We start from the raw sequence: 14,334 nt of genomic DNA, 5'->3' as shown, positions 1-14,334 counted from the left end.
GTGCCAGGGGCCGGGGTGAAAGTGTGTGTCGCCCCTGGGGGCGGAGAGGAGGGTGGGGAGGCGGCCGGCGTTACACGGCCGGAGGGTGAGGAAGAGGAGCAGGAGGAAGAGTTAATTGGGGGGGGGGGGGGGGGAGAGGGCCGCTTGTGCAGCGCGGGCAGCGCGCCCACCTCCCGCAGGTGGCGCAGGGTCCGGCCCCGCAGCGGGGAGGGGCCGCTGCCCCCTGCGCTGCCCGGGCAAGGCGCTGCGCTCAGCTGGGCTGGGAGCAGAGCAAGCCCTGCTGCCGCCGCGGCCTCTGCAGCTGCCTGGCGCTTGCTTGCGTTTTCGCCCACCGCGAGCTGTGGACGAGCGCAGGAAAGGTAGAATCAGGCACGGGAGCAACGTGCCGGCAGCGAGCGTGCAGCCCCGGGAGCTCGGGGCATCCCCTGGCTTGCCGGGGTGGCGATCCCGTTAGAAATCATGTGCTTGAAAACGGTTTGTTAACCCTGGACCAGGACTCGCTTAGGGCGCAGAGTGCAGGCTGTGTGGCTTGTCTGTCCATATCCATAAGGGTTGGTAGCACCGTTTTGTACCTCAGCCTGCTGCTGGAATATTTGGGGATGCATCAAAAAAGGGATGCGCCCTCTGGATATGAAGAGTGCATTAGAGAGCATTAGCGCAAGTGTAGAGAAATTAGCAGACCAGATTATGGGCTTGCTCGGCATCTGCGCAAACCTCGCGGGCTGAATGCTATTTTTGACCAAATCATTTGCCGCTTCCCATGATGTAAAATCAAAACACGGACCTTGTCCGTCACTTCAGGCACAAATAAGGCCAAAATGTTAAACGTGTTCGGCGTTTCACTGCAAGCCATGGCTCCCACGGCCCCCTCGCACAGCTTTGCGCGCTCCCCGCGACGGCTGCGACTTCCCGCGGCGCTTTCCCGACCCTTCTTGAACTTTCCCTTCCCCTCTCTCCTCCCGCTTTCCCGACGGGTGCTGGGCGCTGCCGGCCCCTCCTGCCCGCCTGCCGCAGCTGCTCCTGCTCGCCGGCGGCTCGGGAGAGGCGCTGGGGCTGCGCAACCGCGGCCATAACGCGCACAGCCCCGGGGCGACTGCGGGGCGCGGGGAGCGGGCGCCCGCTTGTTGTGCGCCTAGTGGGTTTTGCATTGCTTCTTCAGCGTGACGTCTGATTCTTCCTTAAGGGTAACCGGTCACTGAAGGTAAAAGGGAAGAGGCTGACAGGCTGGTGCTCAGTCTACCGGAGTTGCTTTTACAAACCGCGTTGCCATCCGGGCCTGTGCGGTGCAGAACGCCAAGTTCACAAGGGATCCCTGAACAGGCTGCAGGAGGTCTGGCAGCAGTATGTAAGATCGCTCTGTGAGTACGCATGTTGCATCTGCCCTGATTCTGCATGCAACCTGGACTTGTTCTGTGCCAGTATAAAGCTGCATCTATACACACAGATTCCAGCTTCTGCCGATGCCAAAGGAAGGTAGTAACAAAGAGCCTAAATAAAGTACCTGCAATTACTTCAGTAGGTGGGTGTAAACTGGGAAATCTACGGGTTTCCCCTGAAAAAGAGATGCCTTTCAACCCCAGGCAAACATAAGTGCTTTAATACACTTTCAAACTGAGTAAGTGGAGAGGGAAAGAAACTTGTGGTTTCTGGGTGCATTTTGTCTAGAAGCTTCTAGCTGCTGTCAGTTTGCAGTTTAGCACGAGTAAGTTATTTGGCTGTAGATTAAATCTGTAGGAGGTACAAAGCTGGTTCTGCGCATAGACCCTAGACCCCGATACACTGAGGAACACAGAGGGAAGCATCTAAGCTGGTTCTGGCCCAGCAGGTCTAGCAGGTCTTGTTAGGGAAGGCACAGCAAAAACACGAGAGGTGCTTCTTCGTTTTGTCCCGTAATGAGTCTGCATGGTACTGAATTTACATTCTTCAGTCAGCGCTAACACACAAGTTAGGAGTACCCTAATTCATTGGGTTTGACCTCTCTTTTCACCTAGATGTTCTAATAATAAACCAATATGTTGGTTTAAAATAAACGTTTACTGGTCATCTGCCTTACGTTTGGCAATGAAGTTTCTGTTTGGGACTAGTACTTTTTCAGCTGTATATTGTATGCTTCATAATGCAGCATTTAAAAGTTGCAGTATGTAGAAACGGTGCTAAATTTGCCACAACTGCCAAACATGCTAGAACCAAGTTGAGGAAAGTGTTTAATAGTAAAAAAGAAAGATCTTTTAGTGGAGATCTCTTACCTTTTAGTGTTAGATATCTCATATTTTCAGCCATTCCTGTTTTCAGCATAGTGGTGCAAACTTACGTATGTAATTTAAACCCAGTACTGCGGGCTGTGTCCCTTAATAACTTTTCAACGACTGCCCAGATCTTGTTTAAGGGCCTCCCTTAGGGTACTACAGGCAGAACAGAAGTTGAAAGCAGGCTGTATCTGGAGGGCTTTATGGAAAAAGGGGGCAGAGGTAGTAGAAAAAAGGCAGTGAGCATTTTAGGTGATGTCAATGCTATAATGCTTTCGCTAGGGTATGTATGGGTGGAAGGTAGGTTGAAAGAGTCTCCCCTGTCTTTTAAGCCTTGGCTTTAGCCTCTTTTAAGGTGTGTTTATAGCACCACAGCATTGGAAAGGTGCCTTAATGTCATGTCAGGCCTGTTTTCAGAAGATATATGGTGGAGACAATTTTGAAACTAAAGACATTAACTAAGCAAGGTGAGGAGAATACAAAGGAAAGATTTTGGATCTTGGTGGGTACATTTAGGTGAAAACAAAAATTTTGGCAATAGCTTTCAGGCAGAGTGAAAGACAAGTGAGGTGATTGCCTAAAATAGCAGAGAATAGCCTGGGCAGTAAAATGCCCTGAAAAACGACTAATTGCAGCAATAGTCTGGAACAGCCTCCCAGAACACATCCAGACCAGCCTCCCAGGACATGAAGCCTATCTAAAGCTGGTCTGCAACATGCTGGAGTTATGAATAGGTTTATATAAAAACTTGCTAGAGATAGCAAGGTTTGGACGTAAAACGTAATGATGGCGTAAGGCAATGCAGCTCAGCTGTAGCTTTACTGACAGGTCCTGCAGAGGCCGGGGCAGGACTTGAGGTGGCCTAGCCCATCAAGAAGGACCTTTGGGGTGCTATCAAAGGGTCAGCTTCCCAGGTATGTCATGGCTCAAGTCACTGCACTGCGTAGGTTGACCACAGCCCCGCCGTGACAGGCTGTGTGGCCTTGGAGGTTCATTTGCCCAGTTGTGTGGATCAAGCTGGCACCACAGACGCACACAGATGGGGATAAGAAGTGAAGAATGCAGGTCTGTGCAAGTACAAAGATGACAGTATGAGATAACAGCAAAGAGAATATCCAAAAAGGGAACAATCTTGAATATTCATTTGTGATTGGAACATGAACTGAACCCAAGCTTATCATGAGCAAAGGTTTGGGCTTGATTGGCTTGAAAGGGCCAAGCACAGGGTGTAAGGAAGGAATAAAGGCAGAAGCCCCACACTCTGTGTCAACACAAACTCACCGGCTGGCAGACTAACAGCCTGGCCCTTGGCGGGGACGCCCCTGATGCCAACTGCCAGGAAAGACATGATTCAACCCAGTGTGGCTTGAGTGTGGTGAGGACATCTCTGGGAAAGCTAATACCAGAGGAACAGCTCATAGGGCATGGGAGGGAACAGTAATTTGTGCACCCAATGTTTTTTGAAATAAGGCCTTAAAACATGTATCGATTGTAAATCTAGCTGCAGTAACAAAGAACTAAGTAAACTTGGTACTTTTTCTACTTGGCATACATTTCTTCTGAGGCATTGTTTGGTTAGTCTCAGAATCCAAAATAAGCCCCAGATGCTCCTTGTTGGTGTATCACCCTTATACTGAGTTGAAAAAGAATATGATTTAAGAGATAAGGCATGGCTTGTAATACTTCTGCTTGTTGCATTGTAAAATATAATAGTGCATGACGGTAAGGAGGAAACAATGTTCAGTTTATGTGAACTGCACATTTTTTTGTTGCAGTAAGTGGTGCTACGCAATTCACAGTAAGGCACAAACCTTCACCAGTCTAACTGTACACTGTTAGTTTGTGTGACATGTCTTTGATAGGTCATTAAGGGTATCAGCTGCTGCCCACCACCTGAGTTACACCCTGCCTGTTCTTCGTGCTCAGCTTCAGTGAGCTGTCCCAGTATCCTTGCTTTCCCTTGCTCCCCGGCAGAATATAGCAAAACAAGTCCTGTGCTTTCCTTTTAGTTTAGAAGGGATAAAGTTGTTGGTTTCCCTCATCTTTTACCAACATCACTGCAGGCTATAGCAGATTGGTGCGGACGAGGTTATGCTTATCCCGTGCTTTAAAACCCAGCAACATTGAAAGGGAAATGATCTGTGCTGTTATACACAGCAGGCATGTAAATGAGGCTCAGCCCCTCTGGAAAAGGGCTCTGTATCAACAGTTGCTGGAGATTTCTGTGCTGCTCTCCTCCTCCTTCACCAACAGATGTCAACACTTCGCTAAAACTAGAGGCCAGAGGACTTGCGTTCAAGCAATTTCTCATTTTTTAAAAAATTATTTTCTAGTAAGGTTATGATTTCTTCTCCTGTGCTTCTGTACATTACTTTCTATTTGGTAATTTCATTCATGTGATACTTGCTGTCCTTTTTAGATCACAGGTGTAGATTTTTTAAAGAGACTATAAACAGCACTTTTTTGTATAGACATTTCTTCTGATTCAGTGTATCCCTGTCTTTACTGATCATAGCCGATCAGCTTGCTTTCAGTTCATAGGAAGTTAGTAAAATCAGTTTTATTAAGATGTTAATTACATTTCCAAATGCAAAATTATTTTGAAATACCCAGACAGATGTCATCAGCTGCTTTCATTTGGTTCTTTCTTTGCCTTATCTTGGAAAGCAACTAAGATGGCTGGACAGATGTGTGTTTAGACATTCATATTTTCTGTTTCTTTGCATCCTGTTAGCCAGTGAGTGTACCCTAATGCATGCATGTTAACACCACCAGAAGCGTACCCTAATGCATGCATGTTAACACCACCAGAAAGCATGGGAAATTCCTGGTTTTTTCCTTAAAACACACCAGCATTTTACTCGGCTTTGAAATTATAGTGGTTTGTAATCTGCTGTAAAGTGCCATATAAAAGTAATAACATTAACAGTAATTACAGGTAATTGCCTGATTGATTCAGCTGCACTTTCACTAAAAATTATTTTTTTTTAGTTTTTATTGGTTTTCAATCTGCTCTCTTATAACTCTAAACACTGTAACTGTAAACAAAAAAAAAATAGTCGCTTCCTTTAATAATTGCTTTCTTGACCTAATTTTAGAGTGCCATTAATTTACAACCTAATCTACTACTTCTTTGGCTCTATTTCCCTTTGATGTATTTAGCTTTGTTTCTTTGACTTTTGTTATGTAACATTAGAAAGGCAAAGGCTTTTTTTGATGTATGTTTTTCTAACCTTGTATTTCCCATGCAAACTATTGCTTGGCTGCCTCCCGCTTCTCCATCTCACTTTTCCAGCTGTGTCAGGGGAAGTTCAGCTTGGACATTAGGAAAAGGTTCTTCACTGAGAGTGTGATCCGTCACTGGAACAGGCTCCTCAGGGAAGTGGACCAAGCCTGTCAGAGTTCAAGGAGCATCTGGGCAACACTCTTGGTCGTATGGTTTAGTTTTGGTAGTCCTGCAAGGAGCATGGAGTTGGACTCATGATCCTTATGGGTCTCTTCCAACTTGAGATATTCTGTGATCTCCACTAGGTGTCTTCTTTTACCATAGTTTTGAGCAGTTCTTTAAGAAGGGCTGTGGTCAAAGTTTAAGTGTTGTGTTCCCTTCTGCATGCAATCCATTGCACCTGAATTTATTGCTTCATCTCACCACCCTTCTTGCACATCGCTTAATCTTTACATTTTACGGCTTACTGCTTTAGCCTTCCCCACTGGTGGCTTCATGGTGCTTTTGCTTTCACAGGTGTCGAAAAGGGTGGGGAAGCATGCAGAGCATACCTGAGATGTTCAGTTCTGACAGTCATCATCTCCATCTTCAGGTTAACACAAATTTGAGCCCATTCTCAAGTGGTCCAGCCTCACAGTTACCCTGGATGCTGTATGTATGTGAGCACACACTGGCTAAGACCAAGTTCCTGATCCTCTAGTAGTGCAGAGCCTGAGCACATTCCTGCCCTGGCAGCAGCCTAGGCTCTCCCTTATGTGCTTAAGCCAGCTCTAAGGCCCACTTACTCTTGCAGTGTGCATTTGTGCTACATAGCATGCGAGTCTTAGAATCACTGAATCATAGAACAGTTTGGGTTGGAAGGGACTTTGAATTATCATCTAGTCCAACCCTCCTGCCCTGCTGGAGCATCTTTCGCTAGACCAGGTTACTCAAAACCTCATCCAACCTGACTTTGAACACTTCTACGGTTGGGGCATCCACAGCTTCTCTGGATAACCCATTCCAGTGTCTCACCACCCTCATCATAACAAATGTCTCCCTTATATCCAATCTAAATCTACCTTCTTTCAGTTTAAAACCTCACTTGATGATGAACAGACATAATGAATATAGTAAGTACTTTTGTCCCTTCAGCAAATGCCAAATGTCAGCATTTTTCTCCTTGCTCAATTTGCTGATAAACGTGAAAAAGAAAGAGCCCACCAGTTCTTTACTGCCTACAGACTTTGCAACATACTTGATGCTTGGTTACTGTGCAGACTGCTAAACTGTGAATCTGAAAGAAAAGACTGGAAACCCCCAAGTGTGCCCCCCACCATTTAGGAAGAGCAGCCAAATGTCTAGGACCTGTGTTTCTCGCACTCACTTAGGCTGCCTGTGTTCTTAACAAGTGATCCACTCCAGTGAATATCCTGTGCCTTTTGTCCTCTTCCTCTCAGGTACTGCACATTCCCGTGCTTTTTACTCGCTGAAATTCTCACAGGCTTTACAGGGACCTAAAAGACTTACCCCAAAGTGAGCGCTTGACACACAAAGTCTGTTCCCTTGTTCACCCTTAGAGCCCCCCCTCCCCGGTCATCTCTCTCCCAGAGATATTCTTCCTGAGTGGCCCAAGGGGTATTCCTTCCTTTGTACCTCATCCCTTTTGCCTGGATGTGATGACTTCAGGACAGCAGATGATGGAATCTTAAGTCTGCATTTAATGAAGCCCCAATACCTTGCAATTACATTTTTGTCCCTTTTCCAGAGACAGAAGAAATGCTAGGAGAGAATTAGTCATCTGGCAGGATTTATAAATGTATGCTGCAATACCTACTCTCAATATTCTCAGCTCTGTGGGGATAGGGAACTGTCTGGAGGTGAGAAATGGAAGGGACAGGAGGGGAAGACAAGGAACTGAGAGTCTTTTGACTTGTTCAGGACACTGTCATGGAGAATTTGTACTTCCATGTTAAGAAGGGAAGTGGCCAAGTGAAGAGCTTCCCCTTCTCTCTGTGTGTGCCCAGGTGTAGTCGTCGTTTCCTCCTAATTGACACGAAAGTCACACAGCTCAGTCTTCTGCGGCTTCCCGCAGTTCTTGTCAGACATGTGTGTTCTCTGTCCCTGCTATGTTTTCTCCCTTCTCTCCGTAGAAAGAGGAATTCACCTGTAGTTGTGTCTGTTCTGAGTCTAACGAGTACACTTCCTTTCTTCTCTCCACACTCAAATGGTTAATGCAATGGAAGTGAAGAAATTGTGATTATATAGAACTTGGGAATTCTGTTATATGGTGAAAATTGCATTCCATTTAGAGAGAGTTAAAATCCTGTCCAAGACAGCCACACCATGTTCTGGATAAATGCCAGGGAGCACCCATGCTTTTGTGGGACCCAGTCTAGGAAGTTAGCTTTCAAATCCTGTGATAGGAAGGGTGCAGACTAAGAAGTAAAGGTTGCTTTTTACTGAATTTACTTCAAACCTAGTCCTGTAGGGTAGTCCTCAGGTAGAATACGAGTTGTTGAAACTATCCAACTGATTTTCCTCTCCCCTACGTTATGGTTAGTGTGTCAGTACAGGTACATTAGTATCAAGTCCACAGAAGCCACCAGAAAAAACTTCAGTGTTTTCCCAAACTGTGTTACTGCTTTGTTGCATGATTCCTGGTAAAACAACCTAAACTACTTAAACCTTGTATTTGCCTTTTAATGTCGGGCTTATTCAAACCTAGGGAAACAAAGCTGGACTTCAGACTAAGCCAGCAAACAAGCTAAATGACTGGGCAGTGTAGGTTTTATCCTATGTTAATCAGCAGCTTTGACTCATAAATCATATGTGGAGTCCCACGAGAGTGTGGGTGAAAAACAGGAGCTTCCAGGCATGTCCGGAGGATAAGCAATGGGAATGATACTGTCACTCTTGATTGGGTTGCTGTTTCTCAGCTCCCTGGGGCCTGTGACAAATCCAAATTAAGGATGCCGCTTCTCCAGGATTTCTCCATTTTCCTGTGTTTGCATGGCAAGGATTTACTTTCAGGGTAGCCAAATACGAAATGCATGTGCAGACCAGGGAAGGTCGCTGCAGTGTTGGCATGGGTGCTGCCAGGGAAAGGGCTAGGCTAGCCCCGGAGCTGCTCCTTCCCATGGTGTAGGCGTTGTGCTCCAAGTCAGCCTTGTGAATCCTGAATGACAGGAACTGGGTGGAGCTGGGTCATATTCTCTACTTCAAAACCTTCCTGTTTGCACAGCCACAGCTGCCCCAGCTCAGCAGAAGGTAACTTTGGTGAGGAGCTAAGCCAAGCATTCAACCTGAGGGAGCCTAAGTAGAGCACGTGTGATCCGTAGACCTCAAAAGGCTTGGCAATCGAGGTCAGTACCACTCTCCTTACTTTATAGATGGGAAAACAGGTGAAAAAAAAGCTACAGAAAAGGGAAATTATTTCCTTGAGATCATGCGGCAGTTTGGATCAGGGAACTAGGGCATGAATCTCCTGTGCCCAGACCTGCTCTTCTAGGTACTGTGTGACTTAAACTGGCAGTTACTCCAGGGGAGCTGGTAGTCTCCATCATTTCTGCTTGATTCTCCTCCCCCTCACATCTCCTAATACTAAGCAAGGGCTTATTGTGCCTCAACGGAGTTAGAAAAGTACACTTTGGAATACCATCTTGCAGCAGCTGTGTGTAACTCTGTACATAGCCAATTAGGAATTAAAATGTGGACCACATGTTTGAATTGTGCTGTGTGTTGTGTTGATAAGGTCTTTTAATTTTCTGGCTATTTCCATGTGAACCACCTCTACTGGACAAGCCTAGTCAACTTCCTGGAGTCTCTGGCACTCCCCCTTTCCAAATAAATTGTTAATGGGAGAGTGATTAGTGAGTACTTATTTCCCTGTTCTTCTCCATGATGCATAGCAGAATTTGTTGGAACAGTCACTTTCTTTTCCTTCATCATTTTGATATACTTGTCACTTCTGTTTAAATGTTAAATAGTGTGGTAGCAAAGCCAAACACAAAAAAAATAATCCCAAATCCCTGAAAAAGTTTGTCCACAAAGCTGCTTCCAGTAAATGATTCCCGTTTGGAGTTCCTGCTAGACAACAAAGAAATGACTCCACAGGGTTATTACAGCTGTTTGTTATTGCTGAGCCATACTGTGATGAATGTTGGTCTTCTCTCCACCAGATAGGAGTGACCTGAAGATGAAACCCTCTGCCGCCTATGAGCTGTTAGTGGACGGTGTTGGGCAATGGGACTTCACTGGCAGTTTTGTTCCTTGTGAGCTGCTGCTTGTCGGAGAGGATGCCTACCCTGTGCTTATGAGCTCCAAGAAGCAGGTTCTGATTGCCGTTTCACAGTATGGGAAGGGCCGGATGGTGGTTGTTTCCCATGAAGGAATCTTGAAGGACTCCAAGTTCTCCCAGTTCCTCAGAAATGCTGTGGAGTGGCTCAAGCCTTCCCCCGAGGCCCTGGTTGGGGTCCATCCTCATCTGGATTCCCTCTCCCAGCTGCTGCTCAGGGCTGGCACCGCAGTGCAGGCGGGGGCAGAGCTCAGCCCCTCGCTGGGGGTGTACTGTATGGACGCCTATGGCAGCGCGCGGGCGAAAGACCTGGTTGGCTTTGTGGCGGGGGGGGGAGGGCTGCTGGTTGGAGGCCAGGCCTGGCACTGGGCTAGTCAACATGGCAAGGAGAAGGTGCTGTTGGAGTTCCCTGGGAACCAGGTGACCAGCGTGGCTGGCATATATTTCACGGGAAACGCTGTGGAGAAAGGCATCTTCAAAGTCGCCAAGAAAATTCCCAAGATCCCATTAATTGTCCCGTGAGTATCTGAATTGCTCTCTATGTAAATAACTGATCAGGTTATGCAGGTGAGGGGTTTACAGAAGATTCTTGAGGTGAGAGATGAGGATGATGGTGAATGCTGGTTCTTTAATAGCCAGGATGGGATGCAACTGTTTGTCTTTTTTTTTTTAAGAGGGACTTTCCACTGTTTGCAATTGGGAAGATTTATGTCTTTGACTGCTTCCAGGACAGCTGGGCCAGGTCCAGGGAGTTTCTTCAGAGGGAAGGAAATGAGGGGAGCCATCTTTTAAAGCAGTCTGCCTGATGAAGCGTGCCTGAGTGCAATGTGCAGCAAACACAGGGACAGGAGGAACGACTCCTACTCCCCACGTGTGTGTGTGTTCGGAGCAGCTTTCCAGCAGTTCAAAACCAGGTTGGAGATGGAGCACAAGGCCACCTCTCTGGGCCAGGCTCTGGCTGGCAGCTGCTAAACCTGTTTAGCCTGTTACTTGCGGAAATTCACCTTCTGCAAGTGAAACCCTGAGGCTGGAGCAGGGCTGAGGAGATCGCCTGAGTGCCACTTCCCTTCTCAGCTTCTGGCAGGCTGTGGGCAGGAAATCTCCATGCTCCTAGTTTGGGCTCCCAGCCTGATCCTTTGGGACCTGGAGCAGCAGGTGTAATGCTCAGGGTTGCTGTGACTCATATCGCACAGCTGACCTGGCAGCGGAGTGCCATCTTTGTCTTCCCCACCTCCCCGTGCCAGTGGGTGTGCCAGGCTGTGCCTCTGGCCACTTTCCACCAAGTTACACAAGGTGCAGTGGGTTCTCCGAGGAGCGTGAGTGCTGCTGCGCTTCCTCTGTGTGGCAGCTTCATTTCACTGCAGTGAAAGCTGCAACAATGACGATAAAATTCCCTGCAAGTCTTTTCTTCGCAGGCTTTTCCTTGTGGATATATAGTACTAAATTTCTAATATTTTCAAATAATTGCATCTGATGCTTACTGGATCAGTTTGTGTCTGCTCAGTTTGTATCCCAATAAAGGTAGCAGAAAGCTCTGCTGTTGAATTCAGCGAAATGCTTAGGACACAGCTAACAAATGAAGTTACTTAATTAAATTTTGCCGATTGGTTTTTCTTCCCACCTGCATTGTGTGGGCATGTTCCCACCGCCTCATGCACAGTGTGTGGAAGAGGGAGAGGGGTGGACAATTCACCAGAGAAAAATTACATAGCAATTAACAAGACTTTAAATGGTAACTAAGGGTGAATTACACCTTTTTGGGGGTGCTTTTGTGGTAGTTTTGGTTGGATCCAGAGCCACAGAGAAATTTAGATACCTAATTTCCATGTAATACAATGGCTCTGTGTATTTGGGCCTTCCTGCTGGCCTTTGCTTAACTCACGGAGAATCAGACTGCAGCCCAAGGCAGGTGCTGTGCCATATGCCTGCGCACATACTCTGTGCGACAAAGGGTTTCAGTAAAGTAATAACCAAAGGAGAGCTGCAGATTTAATTCCTGTCCTACGGGCATACAGAGGAGCAGCAGCATTTATTCTTGAGCTGGCTGCAGTGGCCGCAGAACAACAGATTATTTCCAGGTGTTGAAGGAAAACTGTGTTTGGCAGAACCAGGAGAAAGTGTAAACAAAGCACATGAGAGTAATTTGATGTGTCTTTCTGCACCATGACATATAGCAGTTATATGGAAATAGCAGAGATAAGAGGACCTTGCACCATATAATCTCTTTATGTTGTGGAGACCAACTAGTAGTAACGTGAGGACTATGTGTTAGGGCCCTGGTTCAACTTCTAGTCAGTCATTAGTTGTCTAGCTGTGTGTCTGCCTGGCCATCTAGCCCATCTGGCCTAGCCACCCTTTCTTCAGTTCTCAAAGTGGCAGAGGCTGGGAGAAGAAGGCGTAGAGAAATCTTTTGGGCTTGCCTGATTGATAATGACTAGGGTGGGGTAAATGGAGAAAGTTTCTGTCAGAGGAGATGTGCCAATTCCCACATCATTTGCAGTTTAAACCTGCAGTTTAAAAAATATGAAACATCTTCTCATTTTTTCTTTTCTGCAATGTATTTCGATTTTCAAGCTGCTCTTCAAAGTCAGAGGTCTAGAAGCATCCCTTCGAACTCTTCCTACTCTCCTTTTTTTTAAAATGAGTGCTGAGATTCTTACAGATTTGCTTGACTGCAAAAAACTGAGGCTTTAAAAGGAGAAAAATTGAGGTGTTGATGGGTTTGTTGTTTTTTTTTAAAAAATGAAAGAACTGACGAGATGTACAAGGATGAGGGAGGAAGAAGAGGCAGGGCTGTACAAGGTGGCCTTTTGTGCAGAGGATTCAGGATAGGGGGCTAACCTGGACCTCTCTTGGTTCTGCAGGCACCAGGCCAACCTCAGCCTTGATGTGGAGTTTCTCCTGCGTGGTGTGTCAGAGTTGGATTTGGTGACAGGGGGTGTACCCTCCATCTTGCTGGTGCATGGTGTACTGTCCTTCCCGCTCTGCCTGGACAGCTCGCACCGCTGCTTCTTAGCTGCGGCACGCTACGGCCGAGGCCGTGTTGTGGTGGCAACCCATGAGAGCCAGCTGTTCTCCCCAAAGCTGGCCAGGTTCCTACTCAATGCTGTCTGCTGGCTGGATGCTGGGAAAAAGGGGCTGGTGGGGGTGGATGCCAGCCTGAAGAAACTGTGTAGCCTCCTCTCTCAGGAAGAGGTGAAGTCACAGGTGTCACAGCTGACAGGTGACCTGAGTGTGTACTGCTGCTCTTCTTACAGCGACAGAGATGCGGAGAGGGTTCACGCTTTTGTGGCAGAGGGAGGTGGGTTACTGATTGGAGGCCAGGCCTGGTACTGGGCTTCCCAGAATCATGGCAAAGCTGCTGTGGCAGAATATCCTGGCAACAAAATCCTGAACCGTTTTGGGCTGAGCATCCTGGGGCAGAGCGTCAAGGCAGCTAAGCACCCGGCGGTGGGCTCTGGGGAGCACTACCACTTCCGCAAGGCGCTGGCTCTTTTCAACAGACATGTAGAGAAGCATGAGGAGCTCAAGGCCCCCTTGAAGGACTGGCTGCAAAGGCTAGCACAAGACTGTGCTGCCTTTCTGCACATCCCAGCCCATGACTGCCCTGCATATGCCTCGCTCCACCGCATCCTGACCAAAGTGCTTCAGAGAAGTGGGATCCCACATGTCAGCAGGCAATGCCCTGTCAAGAGCAACTCCAAAGAAGCAGTCCTTCTCTGCATGGCGACCGAGCTGTCCCTCACCATGACGGACAGTGCAGCCCTAGTGCAGAAATCTGCTGCTGGGGTCTGCACCCTCCCTGTCACTGTGGAAATTGATGGCACAAACCCAGGTGAGGAGCCTATCCCCCTTCCTCTTGAGGCATCCTGTTGCTGGGATCGGTGGGGCGCCTGTCCTCAGTGTGCGTGTGTCTGCGTGTGCCTGAACATGGGCACAGGCACTTTGGGGAGAAGAACCACCTAACAAGTGCCTCAGGGTTCTCGCACAGCACAGTGGCTTTGCAAGAAAGCAAGAAAGCTTCCTTGAGAAACTCTGGGCTCTACACTGCAAATTGTTGTTGGCATAGTTGTGCTGATGCAGCCGTCTATGGGCCATCCTGTGAAGGGGTAGGAGTTAGGAACAAAATGTTTATCTAGATAATTTCAGCCTGAGTTGTAGCACGGTCTCACAACTTGTGTCAGCACACTTGATGGAGTGAAGGTCTGGTTTTAGGGGTGATAAAAACAAGAGGCTGAAAGCATGGTGGGAACTTCTTGGGCTGACACCGCCACTGAAGCCGAAGTACTTGGTAATTACACCCTGAATGATTTGTCTAAGCTTAGGCCTTGTATCTCTACAACCTCGCTGAGATTCCGGCTTACAGCTGATTAGGTTAAATTTCACTGGTAAAGTATTATCCCCTGGACAGGTTAATCTTTTTTTTTGTATTAGAATATGATTGAGAGGAGTTGTTTCCAAACTGTTCTAATGAGATAAAGGAGACTTTGCTGGAGTGGCAATGTCCGAGTGCAGAGGATATGCAGAGAGAAAAGTTGTGGAATAACTGCTCACTGGTTTTAACACTACTGAGTCAGGACAAAAAG

General features: G+C 47.3%; 1 protein-coding gene across 6 annotated transcripts in view; it reads left to right on the top strand.

Moving 5' to 3' along the window:
• The window catches only part of TCAF2 (TRPM8 channel associated factor 2), a 42,591-nt gene that overhangs the window by 777 nt on the left and 27,480 nt on the right, over positions 1-14,334 (top strand). For 4 of the 6 annotated variants that reach the window (XR_008822013.1, XM_056339818.1, XM_056339817.1 and 1 more), the window contains exons 2-4: positions 1,184-1,358; positions 9,633-10,266; positions 12,613-13,583. Coding sequence is in view for 5 of the 6 variants with exons in the window: in XM_056339818.1 (XP_056195793.1) it covers positions 1,184-1,358; positions 9,633-10,266; positions 12,613-13,583 (1,780 nt within the window). In the remaining variant the exon portion in view is untranslated. Of the gene's footprint in view, positions 1-8; positions 86-1,183; positions 1,359-5,024; positions 8,817-9,632; positions 10,267-12,612; positions 13,584-14,334 lie in introns of those variants that run through there. The other 2 variants (XM_056339820.1, XM_056339819.1) reach the window with 2 other exon arrangements.

This window comes from Falco biarmicus, chromosome 5, assembly GCF_023638135.1.
Source record: "Falco biarmicus isolate bFalBia1 chromosome 5, bFalBia1.pri, whole genome shotgun sequence".
Classification (NCBI taxonomy): domain Eukaryota; kingdom Metazoa; phylum Chordata; class Aves; order Falconiformes; family Falconidae; genus Falco; species Falco biarmicus.
The sequence above is the reverse complement of the archived record's forward strand: the minus strand, read 5'-3'. Positions and strand labels throughout refer to the sequence as shown.